Below are 17674 nucleotides of genomic sequence, written 5' to 3'. Positions count from 1 at the left end.
TCGCATGCCTGATTTAGTGACTCAAGTGAAAACTGAATACCCATGGCACTACTAAAGGGTGATCAGGAAGTTCTCCTGGCGGCCTGACAATAATTTTCCTTCAATTAACACAACAGATTGATGTGCACAACACAGATGCAACTTTTGCCTACACAAAATAAACTCACTGCACCAGGGAGTGCTCAATTGCATGCAAAACACTTCGACAGTTATGAGTTGTCCTGAAGAACTAGGTAAACGCAAACCTCTGAAGCAGTTTAGTCTTGTAGGGTCACCTTCAAATTAGGTAAAGTACATGGGACCTTAAAAAGCCACTTGCAGCCTCACTCAATCTGCTTCATTACACATTGTGCAAATTTTGATTTAAGAGGAAGTCTAACATGATTTTCAAATGTATCCAGACTTTCTGACTGGTTCAGCTATGAAAATGACACCTTGTTATTTTCTGAATGAAACTAACAATTACGAATTTCATACCAAGCCCTGGCTTTAAAAAGGACTGAATGTTTAACAGATCTTATAGTGCAACTGCAAGCATGTTTAGATCTTCACAGAGGAGCAGGCAGATTTCAGCAGGCTCCCAGAACTCAGGGACAAGGAGGATAGAAGCTTCTATATTGCTTTCACACATTAGCTTGTTAATTGCAACATCATCATTCACTATTTTGTCACCGGATAATTGCATTGACATCATAGCTTTGATTGAAATTTGAACACTTGTTCACAGGTAGAAACAACAACTTGCCTTTTGCTGAAGCCTCCCCATCTGGTTATACTTATCATCATCAGCCCCACCCAAACCGTATCAATGATAATCTGGCTAGTTATGGTAGGAGAGTGTGGACTGGACTAGTAATCCAAAGACCGAACTTATGATCTGGAAACATGAGTTAAGATCCCATCAAGCCAGCGTGGAATTTAAATTCAATTATCAAAACAAATCAGGAATAAAGAGGTAGCATCAGTAACAGTGACCATCAATCTACTGGATTGTCACTAATATCCTGTTTATTAATATCCTTACCAAGTCTGACTTGTGATTCAATGCAATTTGGTTGACTCTTAACTGTCTGTAATATTCTGAACGGTAATGAGGTTTGGCAATAAATGCTGTCCTTCCCAGTGGTGTCCCCACATCCCATGAATCAATAAAATAAAATCACATCATGGTTTCTTCCCCTACTTTGTTAGCCATAGATTGGCTACTCCAACGTATTCCTGGCCAATCTCCCACGTTCTTTCCTCTATAAACTTCTGGTCACCCAAATCTCTGCTGCCTCTCTTTTTGTAAGTTCTAACAAGTTCTGTTCGGCTATCAACCCTATGCTCACTGACCTACACTGGCTTCCAGTTAAGCAACACCTTGATTTTAAAATTCTCATCTTATTTTCAAATACCTCCATGGTTATGCCCTTCCCAATCTCCTTCAGTCCTACAACCGCCTGAGGTGTCTGCTCGGATTCTGGTCTTGAGCATTCCCAATTTCAGTCACTTCATCAGTGGCGGCAGTGCCTTCAGCTGCCAAAGCTCAAAGTTGTGGAATTCTCTCCCTCAACCACTCCACTGCTCCATTTCTCTTGCCTCCTTTAAATCCTTTCTCCATAAAGCATACCTCTTTGACCAAGCTTTTGGTCACTTGTCTTCATGTCTCCAGAAAACAGGTTACCTGATCATTTATTACTCACCGTGGGACCTCACTGTGCAGCAACTAGCAGCTGCGTTTTCTTATGTTATAACAGTGGCTACAATTGAAAAATACTTTGTTGCTTCTGAAGCACTTGGGTACATCCTGAGATCATGAAAAGTATGTTGTTCTGGTTAGCATTCTTCCTTAATTGTTATTCAATTCACTGCATTTTTGTGCCGTCCTGTGCACAAAAAGGTGTCATGTTTGCCCAAACAATAACATTCACCGCATCTTCAACTGCTCAAAATATGAAATGCTTTGAGATGCTTCAGAGAGTGGCGCTATATAAACGCTAACTATTTCTTGGATCTAACAGAGCACATAGACCATAAGACATAGGAGCAGAAATTAGGCCATTCGGCCCATCGAGTCTGCTCCACCATTCAATCATGCCTGATAAGTTTTTCAACCTCATTCTCCCACCTTCTCCCCGTAACCTTTGATCCCCTTACTAATCAAGAACCTATCTATCTCGATCTTAAATACACTCAATGACCTGCCCTCTACAGCCTTCTGTGGCAATGAATTCCATAGATTCACCTCTCTGGCTAAAGAAGTTTCTCCTCATCTTTGTTCTAAAAGTTCTTCCCTTTACTCTGAGGCTGTGCCCTCGGGTCCTAGTCTCTCCTACTAATGGAAACATCTTCCCCACATCCACTCTATCCAGGCCTTTCAGTATTCTGTAAGTTTCAATCAGATCCTCCCTCATCCTTCTAAACTCCACCGAGTATAGACCCAGAGTCCTGATAAGATCTATTTCATCCAGACTAAAAAGCTAAAATTCTGAGATTGAGAGAGGATGCCCACCATTCTGCAGTCTTGTGGAGATGCTGAATCAAAGTTAAGTACTTATCCAATGGAAAGGAGGTAAAAACTCAGAGCAAATTTCCTAGGCACTCACCCAACCGAATTACTGGTCAGAGTGTAGCTAAATCAGACCAATCTGCCAAACTTTCGCCTGGGAACAAAATATAGTGTGCAAAGCCCATAAAAATAACTGAACATTTTTTAACAAGAAAACTATCAATTCAGAATTTTAAATGTTTAATGCTTCTCATTTCAATTCATTTTTAAAATCAACATCATCACCAGGGGTTTCTTGAAAATTGCTGAAGTGTGTTCTGATCTTCACAAAGTCTATTACTTCAGGCAGTACAACTTTTAAGATTATAACACAATCACTGGAAGTTATTCACTGAATATTCCTTTTTCTCAAATGCAGCAAGTGAAACAATGAAAATTAGTTTTAAAAAGGTACAAAATTATTTTTCTTAAATAGCATTATGATCCAGACATGACAGATGCCATATGCATTACCTTGTGAGGGACAGTTTCATTCACATTTCAGTTCAGACATGTACACAGCATTCATTATTAATTTCACTAGCACACACTCTGTGCTGAATCTATTCAGAGCTGTATCCAAAACTTAATTTTTAATTCATCTGCCAATTAAATTGCTCATATTTTGTGTTGATTTAACATGGAAATGACAAACAAACCTGCTCGAGTACTGACATTAATAAATCAATCTCGGGACACAACAGCATACGAATACAATGGCACGGGAACAAGAAAAGACTACTTCAGTTTGCCCAATTCTGTTTCTGGACCTCTGGTCACTTTTTTCTATTATACTCAGCCACCTCCTTATTGAAGCAGAAACTGATCTGATTCCCTAACAAATGTTATAATTTAACTAGTCATTATCGTATTTTGTGCTCTCTCTTTCATGAATTAATGATCTTGTAAGATCAAAGTTATTGCTTTGGTAGTGAAGACAAATGTGGTTCACCTTTTAGTTTTTGTCATCATTACAAGATAAACACTTGCAACATTTGAAATAAATGTAAACAATAAGGGTTGGATTTTTGTTAAGTCAGGCTGATTCTGGAGACCTTTAAAAATAGCAAGCAGGACCCGGATGCCCCCATTTCCAGCAGATGCCATTCCTGCTGGCGGGGTGAAGGGGCAGGGCATGGATAATGCAGGAGAGAAACCCAAACTCAGCAGGGCCATTTGAAATTAGTGCTAAGTTCAAACAGACTCTATTTTGGTTGCTCCAAGGGGCTTAACATGCAGTGTGGCAGTCACCATTTTAAGAAGACATGAGTGCTCTTGAATGGCAGAGGAGATCTGTTAAGTGTCATCATCTGAAGTTATTTAATTCCCCAGCCCTTTAAAAGAAAAAGAACAGGCTACAGCTGTCAGTTAAGTGTAAAAAAAAACACACGCAGTTGGAGTGCATTGGTTGTCAGGGCATCTGGTTAACTTAAAAAAAGCAGCATCATCTGTTTCTACAGTTTGAATAGACTTCATTGTTGACATTTCCCAACACTGTTTTAACAGCTAAGCTCATTATGAATTCTTGTCTGAGTTTCAAAAGCTCCAAAGTCACTTATCTCAGCAGGGGGTGCTGAGTTCATATTTTGATTGACAGTTTTAAAAGGCTATTAAAGAACTGTCAGTTCTTGATGTGGTTAGTGAATAGAAGTTTGTGTTTTTTTAATAGACTAACCACCTGAGTGGATTAAAAATCTTTTAATGGGTTTTAAGGAATGAGAGTTTTTTTAGCACCAAGTGAGCAGGAGTGAGAGCTCCCTTAGGTTGTAAGAAGTTTAATGTTTTTTCATCCCACATGGTTCCTGAGGTCTGTCCATAACGGATACTGAATGAGTGGTTATGGAGGTGGCACAGCAATATGAAGTAACATGGCGAAGCATGGAAGTGACATGTGGGAGTGTGGAGATGACATGTAGATGGCATGGGGTGACAGAGGAGTGAGGGCCAGGGGGTCCCACAGCCTTTTATAAAACTGGGCCAAAATCTCAGGGAAGCAAGACTGGCCTTTAACCAACACACTTTAGCACTTGCCCATCTCTGTAGCTGCCTCTAAGCTGCCCTGGTGGCAGCTGGCCAGACTCAGTCATGACCGCACTGGAATCCGTTTGGGTGGAACTCAGAAACAGGAAGGGGCAGCAAACATTGGTAGGAGTTGTTTATAGGCCACCAAATAGTAGTGGTAGTGTTGCGCATGGTATTAATCAGGAGATTAGAGAAGCATGTAGCATGGGTAATACAATGATCATGGGTGACTTCAATCTGCGTATAGACTGGGTAAACCTAATCAGCAGTCATGCTGTGGAGAACGAGTTTCTGACGTGTGTTGGGATGGTTTTGTAAAGCACTATGTTGAGAAATTGACTAGAGAACAGGCTATTTTAGATCTAGTATTATGTCACAAAAAACGGCTAATTAATAAATTTGTTGTAAAAGAACCTTTTTTTTATTCATTCGTGGGATGTGGGTGGCACTGGCTAGGCCAGCATTTATCTCCCATCCTGAATTGCCCTTGTCCAGAGGGCATTTTAAGAGTCACATGTAGGCCAGACCAGGTAAGGACAGCAGATTTCCTTCCCTAAACGACGTTAGTGAACGAAATGGCTTTTTACAACAATCAACAATGGTTTCATGGTTATCATCAGACTTTTAATTCCAGATTTTTATTGAATTCAAATTTTACCATCTGCTATGGTGAGATTCAAACCCGGGTCCTCAGAGTATTATTCTGGGTCACCAGAATACCAGTCCAGCAACAATACCACTATGCCACCACCTGCCCCCTGCATTTAGGGATGAGTGATCATAATATGATAGAATTTTACATGGGCCTTGACCCGCCACAGGAGATTCGGCGGCTCAGCCAAAAGTCCATCGACTTTCGGAGGGACCAGATGATCCTGGCGGTAGGTGAGGCTGGAAAATCACACCCATTATGTTTGAAAGTGAGGTGATTCAATCCGAAGCCAGGATGTTAAATTCGAACAAAGGAAATTATGAAGGTAGGAGGGGTAAATTGGCTGAGGTGGGTTTGGAAAATGCATTAAAAGGCATGATGGTACATAAGCAACGAATAGTCTTTCAAGGATTATTACATAGGTTACAACAACTATATACTGCTTCAAGGCACAAAAGTCCAAAAAAGCCAGTCAACCATGGCAAATAAAAGAAGTTAAGGATTGTATAAGATTAAAAGAAAAGGCCTAAAAAGTTACTAGAAATAGTAGTAAACCTGAGGATTTGGAGGATTTTAGAATACAGCAAAGGAGGACCAAGAAAGGGAGAATAGAATATGAATAAAAACTAGCAAAAAAGATAAAAACAGACTGTAAAAGCTTCTACTGGTACGTAAAAAGGAAATGTTTGGCAAAGACAAATGTGGGTCCATTACAGGAAGAGTCAGGAGAATTTATAATGTGGAATAGAGAAATGGCAGAGAAGCTAAGTGATTGCTTTGTGTCTGTCTTCACAAATGAAGATGCAAGAAACGTCCCAGAATTAGACATCCAAGGGATTAGGGAGAATGAGGAGTTGAAGGAATTAGTACTAATAAGAAGGCTGTGTTGGAGAAATTAATGGCACTGAAGGTTGATAAGTACCCGGGACCGGACATTCTACATCCCAGAGTACTGAAGGAGGTAGCTATGGAGATAATGGATGCATTGCTGATCATCTTCCAATTTTCTATAGATCCTGTAATGGTTCCTGCAGAATGGAAGGAAATAAATGTCACCCCACTATTTCAGATGGGAGGGAGAGAGAAAACAGGGAACTACAGGCTTTTCTATCAGAAGTAGGGAAAATCTATATTCTAAAGGATGTGATAAATGGGCACTTGGATAATAATGATTTGATTGGGCATAGTCAGCATGGAATTATGAATGGGAAATCAGGTTTGATGAACCTATTGGAGTTTTTTTTGAGGATGTTACTAACAGAAGGGGAATCAGTGGACGCAGTATACTTGGATTTTCAGAAGGCTTTTGATAAACTCCCCTCCAGGAGGTTGGTTAGAAAAATTAAAGAACATGGGATAGGAGGCAATATACTGGCATGGACTAAGGATTGGCTAACAGGCAAAAAACAGAGAGTAGGAATAAATGGGTCATTCTTGCGTTGGCAGGCTGTGACTAGTGGGGTACCACAGCGATCAGTACTTGGGCCCCAGTTGTTCACAATATATATCAATGATTTGGATGTGGGGGCCAAATGTAATATTTCCAAGTTCGTGGATGACACAAAGCTAGGTGGGAATGTGTGTTGTGAGAAAGATGCAAAGTGGCTTCAAGAGGAGTTGAACAGACCAGGAGTAGCAAAGTCCTGCTTCAATTGTATAGAACCTTGGTTAGGCCGCACCTGGAGTACTGTGTGCAGTTTTGGTCCCCTTACCTTAGGAAGGATATTATTGCCATAGTTTCTTTTATTCATTCATGGCTAGGCCAGCATTTATTGCCCATCCCTAATTGTCTTTGTTCAGAGACATTTAAGAGTCAACCACTTTGCTGTGGGTCTGAAGTCACATGTAGACCAGGTCAGGTAAGAACGGCAGATTTCCTTCCCTAATAGGCATTAGTGAACCAGATGGGTTGTTACAACAATCAACAATAGTTTCATGGTCGTCATTAGATTTTTAAACCCAGATTTTTTTTTTGAATTCAAATTCCACCATCTGCCTTGGTGGTATTCGAATCCGGGTCTCTGGAGCATTACCCTGGGTCTCTGGAATACCAGTCCAGTGAACGATGGTTCACCAGACTTGTTCCCTGGATGACGGGACTGTCCAATGAAGAGGGATTGGAAAAACTGAGCCTATATTCTCTACAGTTTCAAAGAATGAGAGGTGATATCATTGAAACCTAAAAAATATTTAAAGGGATAGACAGGGTAGTTGCAGTAAGATGTTTCCTGTGGTTGGGGAGTCTAGAACCATGGGACATAATTTCAAAATAAGAGGGAAGCTACTTCGGACTGAGTTGAGGAGAATTTTTTTTGCTCAGAGGGTTGTGAATCTTCGGAATTCTCTACTCCAGCGGGTTGTGGAAGTTCAGTCATTGAGTGTGTTTAAAGTAAAGATTGACAGGTTTCTAAATACCAATGACAAAAAGGGATAGGGGGACAATATGGGAAAAAGGCACGGAAGTGGATGATCTTCACGATTGTAGTTAATGGCGGAACAGATTCAATGGGCTGAGTGGCCTACTCCTGTTCCTATGCACACCCTCCCCACACCACCCCCAGAGACATTGCAACTCAAGCTTCCTGCCTCCATTGCAAAACGTGGCCCAAAGTTTCAGCACTTATTGAAAAAGATTTTTGTCATTAGAGGAAACCATTTCATGAACATAAGTACATACCAGGAAAATAATGCTAAAAGGTATTCTATTCAAATTCCCTTTCTTTTTGGCTCCAGACTGTCCTTAAGCTGTAAGAGTGGATATTTTGGCAATAAGACAGCCTCCATGGTGGCTGACAGGAGACATTTTCCAAGGTAAGATATTTCACTGCCAATACTTTTAGCCCTGCAATTTGGGGCCCCTTCCACAGGAGACTTGATCTTATGTGCCACTAAAAAAAATAACCTATTATGAATATGAGGCAAAGCTGGAATTTGAAGCTGATGTTCCCTAATGAGATTCCACTCTCCCACTGGAACTACTGGGCTGCTGTTCACATCAATTTTCTGTTCGACCATATTGTCTTTAACCTTGTCACAAAGCTTTAATTTCTGAATTACTCACAGGGCTCGTGTAAATTCCTTGGTGCACATCACCGAACTGCCCCTCTCCAATGCAGCGCCCCAGTTCAATTCTCTCCCTCTGTATCTCATAATCCCTGGCTGTAAAGATTGAAGATAATTAGTTATTAAATCAACTTTAGTAACAAATGGCTTTTGCTTTTTTTTAAAATGAGAAAAAGTTACACACTAAGTGACAAACAACTTGGCACAATTATATTCATCCAACAGGCAGCAAGCACAATAATCAGGCAACAATTAATAAACAGTTTCATTACCTTCATCTATCCCATAGCTTTCTGCATTGCAATTGGGAGTAGGGAAAGAAAATCAAAAAGTAGTGTACGTTACAGTTTCTGTAGTTAAATACGGAACAATGCAATTTATGTAGCATGGTAGTGCAATGAAAGCTGAACAATGGATTAAACCATTATTTCTTCTGTGCAGAAAGCTAAAACAATTAAATGAAAATAACAATTTAGTGTAAATTTTTTATGTATGGAAAAATTGAAACAGTGCTTCTCACTCCTTACAAATTAGTAAAGAGAAAAAAGAACCACTTGCATTACACAAAGCTTTTCACAATGTCAGAATGTCCCAAAGTGCTTTACAGACAATTAAATACTTAGGAAATGTTGCAATGCAACAAACATAGCAGCCAATTTGCACACTGCAACCTCTCATGAACAGCAATGTGATAATGGCCAGATAATCTATTTTTCTGATGTTAATTGAGGTACAAATATTGGTCAAGACACCAAGAATACTCTGCTCTTCTTTAAAATAGTGTCACAGGATCGTTACATACACCTGAGAGAGCAAGTGGGGCCTTGGTTTAATGCCTCATCCTGAAGATGGCATGTCTGACAGTGCATACAGGGAAAAGGAATTGTGTTTGGCACAGTTTCACTAAGTGATTCTTTTTTATTGTTAAATTTATAAAAGCTTCATCAAACTTTGAGCTTGTATACTGACCAAATAGTATGGGGTTAAGGGAAAAATCCTTCTGTGGAAAAAAACAAAATCGTAGAAAAAGCAGACAGAATAACAACACACACCTATGTTAATATATAGTGCCTTGAAAATAATAAAACATTCCAAGGCACGTCACAGAAGCAAAATAAAACAAAATATGACACTGAACCACATAAAGAGATATTAGATCAGCAACCAAAAGCTTGGTCAAAGAGGTGAGTTTTAAGGCGCTTCTTAAAGGAGAAAAATGAGATTGAAGCGAGAAGGGTAGGGGGAGATTTCCAGACATAGGCAACTGAAGGCATTGCCACCAAGTTGACATTTCGAGTCCTCATGACCCTTCAACAGAACTAAGTAAAAATAGGAGAGGTGTAAAATATAAGCTGGTTTAAGGTGTTCTTCTCCGCCAATGCTGCCAGACCTGCTGAGTTTTTCCAGGTATTTCTGTTTTTGTTTTGGATTTCCAGCCTCCGCAGTTTTTTGTTTTTAGCATTGCCACCAATGTTGGAGCAATTATGATTGGGGATGCTGGATTTATAATTGAAGGAGTTAGAATTAGATGAGCACAGATATATTGGATAGTTGTGAGGCTTTAGGAATAGGGAGGGGTGAGTCCATGGAAGAATTTGAAAACATGAAAAGAGGATCAGAATTTTAAAATTGAGACGTTGTTTGAATGGGAGCCATTGTCGATCAGTGAGCGTAGATGTGATAGGTGAATGTAACTAGGTGCAAGTTAGGACACAGGCAGCAGAGTTTTGGATGACCTCCAAGGTTACAGAGGGTAGAATGTGGCAGACCAGCCAGGACTGCATTGGAATAGTCAAGTCTAGAGGAAGAAAGGCATGAATAAGGGCTTCAGCAGCAGATGAGCTGAGGAAAGGGCAAAGCTGGACGATCAAATGGAGCTGTGAATAAGCAGTTTCAATAATGGTGCAAATATGTGGTCAGAAGCTCATGTCAGGGTCAAAAGCACATCAAGGCTGCAAACAGTCTGGTTTAATCTTAGGCATTTACTTATGAGAGGGATGGAGTCAGTAACTAGAAGTGGGACTGAAAACAATGGTTTGGATGTTTTATTACGCTAAAGGTGCTATAAAAAATGTAAGTTGTTGTTTAGTCTACGCATTATTTAATTGGATGAAATTTCTGCTCATCCAGTACTGGATGCTGGATAAGCAGTCTGACAATTTAGCAACAGTGGAGGAGTCAGAGAGATGGTTAATAATAAAACCATAGCACAAGGTCACATTAAATGATTTTCAGCTTTGGCAATTAACTATTCCAACTGAAAATCTTCCAAATTTGTCAAAACACTATATATTTAAATAAATCTGATCGCCAAAAGGAGGGTGTTCTGCATATGTTACACAGAAAGAAAGTCTAATGAGGAAGTGGAAATTAATGCATAACCTAATGAGAGAATGGTACAATATTTAGGTTAGATTATTAGAGCAGACGGTTGGCAGAGACAATTATGGGAAGGGAAGATCGATGGAAAACATAAGAGAGGGAAGTAAAGGAGAAAATAGGTGACGGATATAATGGACTGGATGCAACTGACTTACGTTGAATGTGTAAGGACAGTGCAGGACAGACAATGGTGGAGATCCATGGCAGTCAACCTTCTGGTAAGAAGACGACACCAAAGAACGAATAAACAATCACCAAATATTAATCGAATGGACACTGCATTAGCAATGCTGTAGTAATTGCAGAATTAGTGTAGAATTAGCAGACACCAATCTGCATCTCTTTCAACAAGAAAAACATGAAGTCTTCACAACTTGGATCAATGTCCTCCCTTTGGTGCTTAGGGAATCAATAGTACACGGAGTTTCAGAGGTCTGGGGTCAAAGGAGTCAAAGGGTGCATCATGAAAGTATTAACATTAATTTTAACTGTAACACAGAATGATGCATTTAACCAAATTTCATTGTAGGCATTTGGATTTTCCTCAATTTGTATGCAAAACTTCAATTATCTATCTTCATTTATTAGGAACGTCTACTCTGCCCTAATGTAAAATGTGCCTAAAGTTACTTCTAAAGAGCATTTTGCAATTTAAGTGAATTGGACCACATGATTGATGTATTCTTCCAGAATTCTAAAACAGAGGCTGTTAAAAGGTAAAAGGACACATGGGATTTGGAAGATAAAACCTAAGGTACCAAAGTGGGGTATCTTGTGGCGCAGTGGTAGTATCCCTACCTCTGAGCCAGAAGCTCCACATTCAAATCCCACTCCGGGACTGGATGGCCACAAAGGTGTTTTCATAATGTAGCCAAACAGATCGATTATCAACCTGCAAAATCTTGCAATACACTTATGGCAGGCAGTAACAGCAAGAGAGTCTCCTGGTCAGAAACTGCAGAAGGCAATAGCAAAGTACTGCAGTACCTTGCCAAGCATAACCATGGACCACCACATGGAAGTCCATGGTTGCCAACATCCTCTAAGGGCATGGTACCTGAAGAGAGAGAGTATCCTGACCAATGTGCTCACATCAGAGTCCCTAACTCTACATAACTGACATAAGTAGTAAATTCAGTCTTCAGCAATGGTTTTCGACCACGTCAAAAGAGAGGTTTAACTGAGTGGAGATGAGAGAGACGATTGTTATAATCTGTGGAGTGTGAGGAGCTTTCCTGGTTTCACCAAATGCATATTGTTGGCTGCTGTTTCCCACATTACAACTGTGACTGCGCTTTGAGAGTATTTCATTGGTAGTAGAGCACCATGGGACATCCTGACATCATGAAAGGGTTTTATATATATGCACGCATGCAAGTATCTCTTTTTTTAATGTTTTTCAGTTCTTCCTGCCTCCTCTCCTTCATCGAGCACCCACGCCTTCCCCTCCCCACTGCCAACTTGATCGCAAAATACTCCTGTCATTACACTTTTATTCACACTTGGCAACTCCCTTCCCCCACAACTGCTCACCATGATCCCAGTGTTTTCATAAACTCTCACATATCATGACTGCCCCAATTACTGCAATATTCAACATCCCTCTGCTAGTTGAACTAGATCTTTATAGCCCTTTCCATATCACAAGTGCAGTAACTACTGTTCCAAGTGGTCTGACATACCACAATTTCCATCTCAGTTCTCCCAGGGCTGTACCAGAAGCAATGTCCATGACCAGCTCACAAATGTCAGCATCACCTTCCCGATACCAGAGACTTAGATAAACCCCCAAATCTCTAATTATATTATATGCAGGTCCTAAAGCCTACTATCTATTTATCTGCAACAATTTTCATAGCATCTCTCCCTGAGTTTCTTTATATATAGAGGTAAAATTAATAATACAGGGTAGCTAAATTAGTTTACTAGCTATCATGGATTTAGTTTTAATGCAAATATACATATATTTGAGCCAGAAAATATCAACAACACTCCTACTCTGTTATGAAATAGTTTAACTTAATCATTGTAAATCAGTGGCTCACATATAATACACGCCGTACAATAAAACTACATACTTGCCACTTCACTGTACATCACAGGCAGTTAGCATATATGTAAAGAAAAAGGTGTCATTTTTCCCACCTTCTTCTTTTCCTATGAACTCATTGATGTGTACTGATCATATGAACATGAATCCTGGGCTTCATTCATTCATTTATACTTGCTTCTAATTGGCTGCTGCTAAGCATGTGCTTGGTAAGAACGATCAGATGCTTGGCCTAGGGCACCACTAGCCCTGTTCACCATCATGAATTGGAAAAACTAACTTACTGGGAGGCGGTAGTGTATTGCTAACATCACAGGACTAATAACCTAGCGGCCCAGGCTAATACTCTGAAGGCACTGGTTCAAATCCCACCACAGTAGCTAGTGGAATTTAAATTCAATTAATTAACACATCTGGAGTCAAAAGCAAGTCTCAGTATCACTGACCATGAAACTATCAGCGATTGTTGTAAAAACCAATCTGGTTCACTAATGTCCTTTAGGAAAGGAAATCTGCTGTCCTTACCTCATTTGGACTACATGTGACTCCAGACCCACAGCTATGTGGTTGACTCTTGATTGTGCTTTGAAATGGCCTAGCAAGTCACTCAGTTGTACCAAAACACTACAGAAAAATTGAACCAGAGGGGTTGTAGCAGTTCAATTCTCAAGGAGAATTAGGGATAGAAAACAAATGCTGGCCTTGTCAGCGATGCTTACATCCCATGAAAGATTTTTTAAAAACTATTTCTGAGTAAATTTGGAACAAAAATAGAACTCAGAAAAATGAACACCAGTAATTTACTTATATTACATTTCCATCTATCTTTTACTGGGCTAATAACATTGAATCCTTAAGAATTAAAATGTATGAGATAAGGAGACAACTGCTCAGCGATACAGGTATTTTTTTTTTAATCTAGCAACAGGTTCACAGGAGGTCAAATAATTATCGATAAAAATTAAACATATGCTTAAAATCTGAAATAAAACACAGAAAATCAGAGGTGGTCAGTTAATATGAGAGCACAAATTATATTTCCATCTAAAGCCTTCACCTCACTTCTTCATTCACGCACTGACCGACTTACTCTACATTTTCAGCTTTATCTTTTTCATTTATTGCCAATTTATGATCGCTCATGGCAACTGTTTGAGATTGAAGCAAACATATAATACTGGTATGTTTCAAATCTTTACAGACTCTTGCTCCTCCCAATCTCTGTAATCTCTTTCAGCCTTACAACCCTTCAAGATATCTGCACTCCCTCAATTCTGGCCTCTTGAGCATCCTCAATTTTAATGACTTCACCATTGGCATCTGTGTCTTCAATTGCCAAGAACTTAAGGCTCTGGAAATCAGCCCTTGCCCGCAGCCCCTCCCCCTACCTCACCACCTCTCTTTCCTCCTGTAAGCCACTCCTAGAGCCTAAGTCTTTTGTCCTCATGTGGCTCAGTGCCAAAATTTGTTTGGTAACTCCTTGTGAAACACCTCAGGATGCTTTACTACATTAAATATGCTACAGAAATACAACTTGCTGTTCTATACTGTTTGTTATGAGGGAGTGGCATAACACTGCTTTTTCTCCAGCAGATATCAAACATTTGATAAATTTTCCAATGGAATATGTGGCAATATTGATCTGTCTCAGAAAATACATCAATACTAGTAATTAAATAATAAAATAAACTGAGAAGTCAATAGGGGATTTTAAACTGTCCCATGATGATGCATTTCTTTTTCCCTTGCATCACTCATGCAGAATGGCCAGTCAAGTTTAACACTAGATGCTACCATTAATATATATAATAAATATATTTGAGGGAATTTAGCACCTCAAATACTAGGGTATATTATGGAAAACAATACCCACCAAAATTCAGTTCACAATTGTAGCCAAATCTACTGTCATGCTTCATATAATCTGAACTATTCAATTAGTCTAGTCATAAATGACTTCCAAGTATCCATTATCCATTCATCACTGACCAGTGACCACTGCGAAATTTGGATGAATCACTGAAGAAATTCATTCACCCTCAGTTTTCCCATGATCAATACTCTATTACATCAATACTGCAGTGCTAGTCACACAACAGCGGTCTTTCATATTTTAAGCAACTGTGTCCAAAGAAAAAACATGGAAACAGAAAAAAGGAACCAAATAGCAAGCACTGTACTTTACTCCGGGCTTTGAAAAGAAGCAAATGTTAACAATTTATCAAACGTCACTGGATTAAATATTAACAAAACTAACCAGCTGTGAGTAACTTCATTCAAACCACACAAGCTTCAAGTAGTACTCAGTACAAGAAGCAAACAGATTCCTAAAGATTTAGCTTTTGAACAAGTGACTATAAAATTGAATGACATGTTCTATACAACAGCATTTTAAGTATTCCTAACAATGTCAGAAACTATTTTTAAGCAAGTTAAGTTTTTTCCCCGCTGTAAATCCAGCCAGCATTTGGACATCAACTAACTCTGAACGCCTCAGATCAGACGCACTTGTACAAACCTGATGCTTACGTAAACATTTACTATTCAACAGACATTTAAATATGGGGCCCATATAGCCATTACACAAGAGCAAATCTACTTACTGGAGGGCATGGTATATGTGTCCTCTTCATCTATGATCTCTGCATAGTCATCGGTTTCTGCAAGTGAAGAACCACGCATTTTAGTTGAGTTTGCTCAAGGCACAAACCGTTTCTAATTAAACTTAGACACACAGCATAAGGAAGGCATTAGAAGATGAATGTCCCCCTTCCTTTTAGACAGGGCTGAAGCCCACGCTTTTGAAAAAAAACTACTCTTAGGTTTCACTCAACCGCTATTACAGAAAATGACGTCTGTGGACAGCCAGAATGCAAAGCTATTTCTGGAGAATAAGATGACATCATCCAATCATAAGTACAGCCTTCCCTCTAGAAAAAGGAAGATCAGCAAGTAGGGGGATGACCCCTGATGGGATGGAAAAAGCATCAATAAATCTTGAACAAAATAGGAAAGCAGTGACCTGTGTTTGAAACACACTGAAGCTTAATTAAAGAAACTCAACATATAAGGTCTGTATGCCACAGCAAGCTCAAAAATTGCAAAACCCTTTCTGCTGGCCCCCTGTGATTTACATAAAATGTCAAGGCTCTATCTGGCCAAGGTTATTATCGAGCAGTACAACACAAGGGAAAACAAAGGTGGTCTTTGCCCAGAATTCAGTTCTGATGACTTCCCACACATTAAAATTTCTGGCACTTTGCCTTGTAACTATGGTTAAAAAGAAGCATTTTATTTGGAACATTTACACTAGTTAAATGTAACATAACTTAAAAAAATAGCTATGCATGGATTTCCTCAGGATTCATTATTTTTAAATACACATTCTGCAGTGTTTCAGGATTTAAGTAAATACATTTACTTACCAAAAAAATCTAAGTATAAAACCTATCACTTGACATGCATTAACAACTTGCACATACGTAGCTGTTTCAATGCAATTAAATGTCCCAGCCAAAAATCATCAGGCTTAGAGTGAGTAAAATAGCAAGTTAGGGTTGGTATACAAAAATTAGATGAGAGATAGATTTTGAGAAGCTTTTGAATCAGGGGTAGCAAAGTAAGGCTAGGATGGTTAAGAAGAACATTCTGAAATATACGGCTGAAATGGTTCTGCAGTCGAAAGTGGAGTGAAGAGGGAACGCAAAGTGAGTCATAGGACAAAATTTTATGAGTCGGCGATTGGGGGTGAGGCCCACTCGTCAACATGTAAAATGACATCGGGGGGGGGAGAACAGCCGACGTCACTGTGCCCAATTTAAATTTTCAGGAAGGTGGGATCGCAGCAAAATCAGCTGTGGGCCGCCGACCTGTCAATGGCCAATTAATTAAAGGTTGGCGGGCAGGCCAGGAGTCCCAGCGGGAGCTAGAGAAAACATGAAACCTCAACCACGGACAGGTAAAATTTTTAATAAATATTTTGTAAAAATTATGGACATGTCCCAACTCATGTGACATTGTCACATGAGGGGACATGTAGGGAAAATTTTACTTTTCTATTCTTATTTTTTTTTACATGTACAGCTGATCTCCGAGGCTGCACTTAGCCTCAGGGATGAGTGTGCCTTTTTGTGTGCATGTGTGAAAGAACGCACTCTCGATTTTGGGAATCCCACCTCCCGCCTGCAGAGAGCATAGCGCTTCTGTGCGGACATCATGCTGGGCAGGCCTTAACTGGCTCACCCACGTAAAATGGCACTGTGCCTCCGATTGGGGGCACCGATCGGAAATGTGCCTGTATGCACCCGCCCATCAACTCCCCCCCGCCCCGATGGGGAGAAAATTCAGCCCATAAGAACGAACGACACGTATAGGAACAGAATCTGAATGAGGTGGAATGATAAGAAGTGGTGAGGCCATGGAAAGAATCTGCAGACAAGTACAAGGACTTTTAAATCCATGCATCAACTGAAAAGGAGCCAAATGAAGGCGAGTAAGCACAGGGGTAAAAGGGCAGCACAGGATGGGATGTGGGTGGTGGAGTTTTGAACAAGTGGCAATTGGCGATTGAGGACTTTTCAGTGGTGCCACAGAGGTTTTTTTTATTGGGAGTGGGCAAGGTCAGCATTTGTTGCCCATCCTTAATTGCCCTCGAAAAGGCAGTGGTGAGCTGCCTTCCTGAACACTGAAGTCCATCTGGTACAGCATATATGTCTCAGATAGTACCATAAAAATCAATGGGGTTGCCAAAAAGTAGCACGAAAATGGGAAAAGAAAAAGTAAAGCCTGGGGATACATCTGATGAAATGTCCAAGGCACTGGGGCAAGCAGGATGGAAACCAAGGTATACAGTCCGCATTGGTCAGATGGTGGAGGCTGCGTTTAACAGTCCAGAGTGCTCAAGGAGAATATGTGACTTCAACCATGGCAACCTTGATGCAGTGAGCAAAAAACAAATTGAAGGGAGTCAGGAATC

At 40.0% G+C, this 17674-nt stretch overlaps 1 protein-coding gene across 8 annotated transcripts in view; it reads right to left on the bottom strand.

Annotated features, from left to right (window-relative positions):
* Positions 1-17674, bottom strand: part of ptk2aa (protein tyrosine kinase 2aa) — a 551780-nt gene that overhangs the window by 147993 nt on the left and 386113 nt on the right. For all 8 annotated transcript variants that reach the window (XM_041189015.1, XM_041189013.1, XM_041189014.1 and 5 more), the window contains 2 exons: positions 15303-15359; positions 8266-8363 (listed from right to left, as the gene is read on the bottom strand). In XM_041189015.1, coding sequence (XP_041044949.1) covers positions 8266-8363; positions 15303-15359 — 155 coding nt within the window. The remainder of the gene's footprint in view (positions 1-8265; positions 8364-15302; positions 15360-17674) is intronic.

Source organism: Carcharodon carcharias, chromosome 6, assembly GCF_017639515.1.
Source record: "Carcharodon carcharias isolate sCarCar2 chromosome 6, sCarCar2.pri, whole genome shotgun sequence".
NCBI classification, from domain to species: Eukaryota; Metazoa; Chordata; class Chondrichthyes; order Lamniformes; family Lamnidae; genus Carcharodon; species Carcharodon carcharias.
This window is presented reverse-complemented; position numbering and strand designations above follow the sequence as displayed.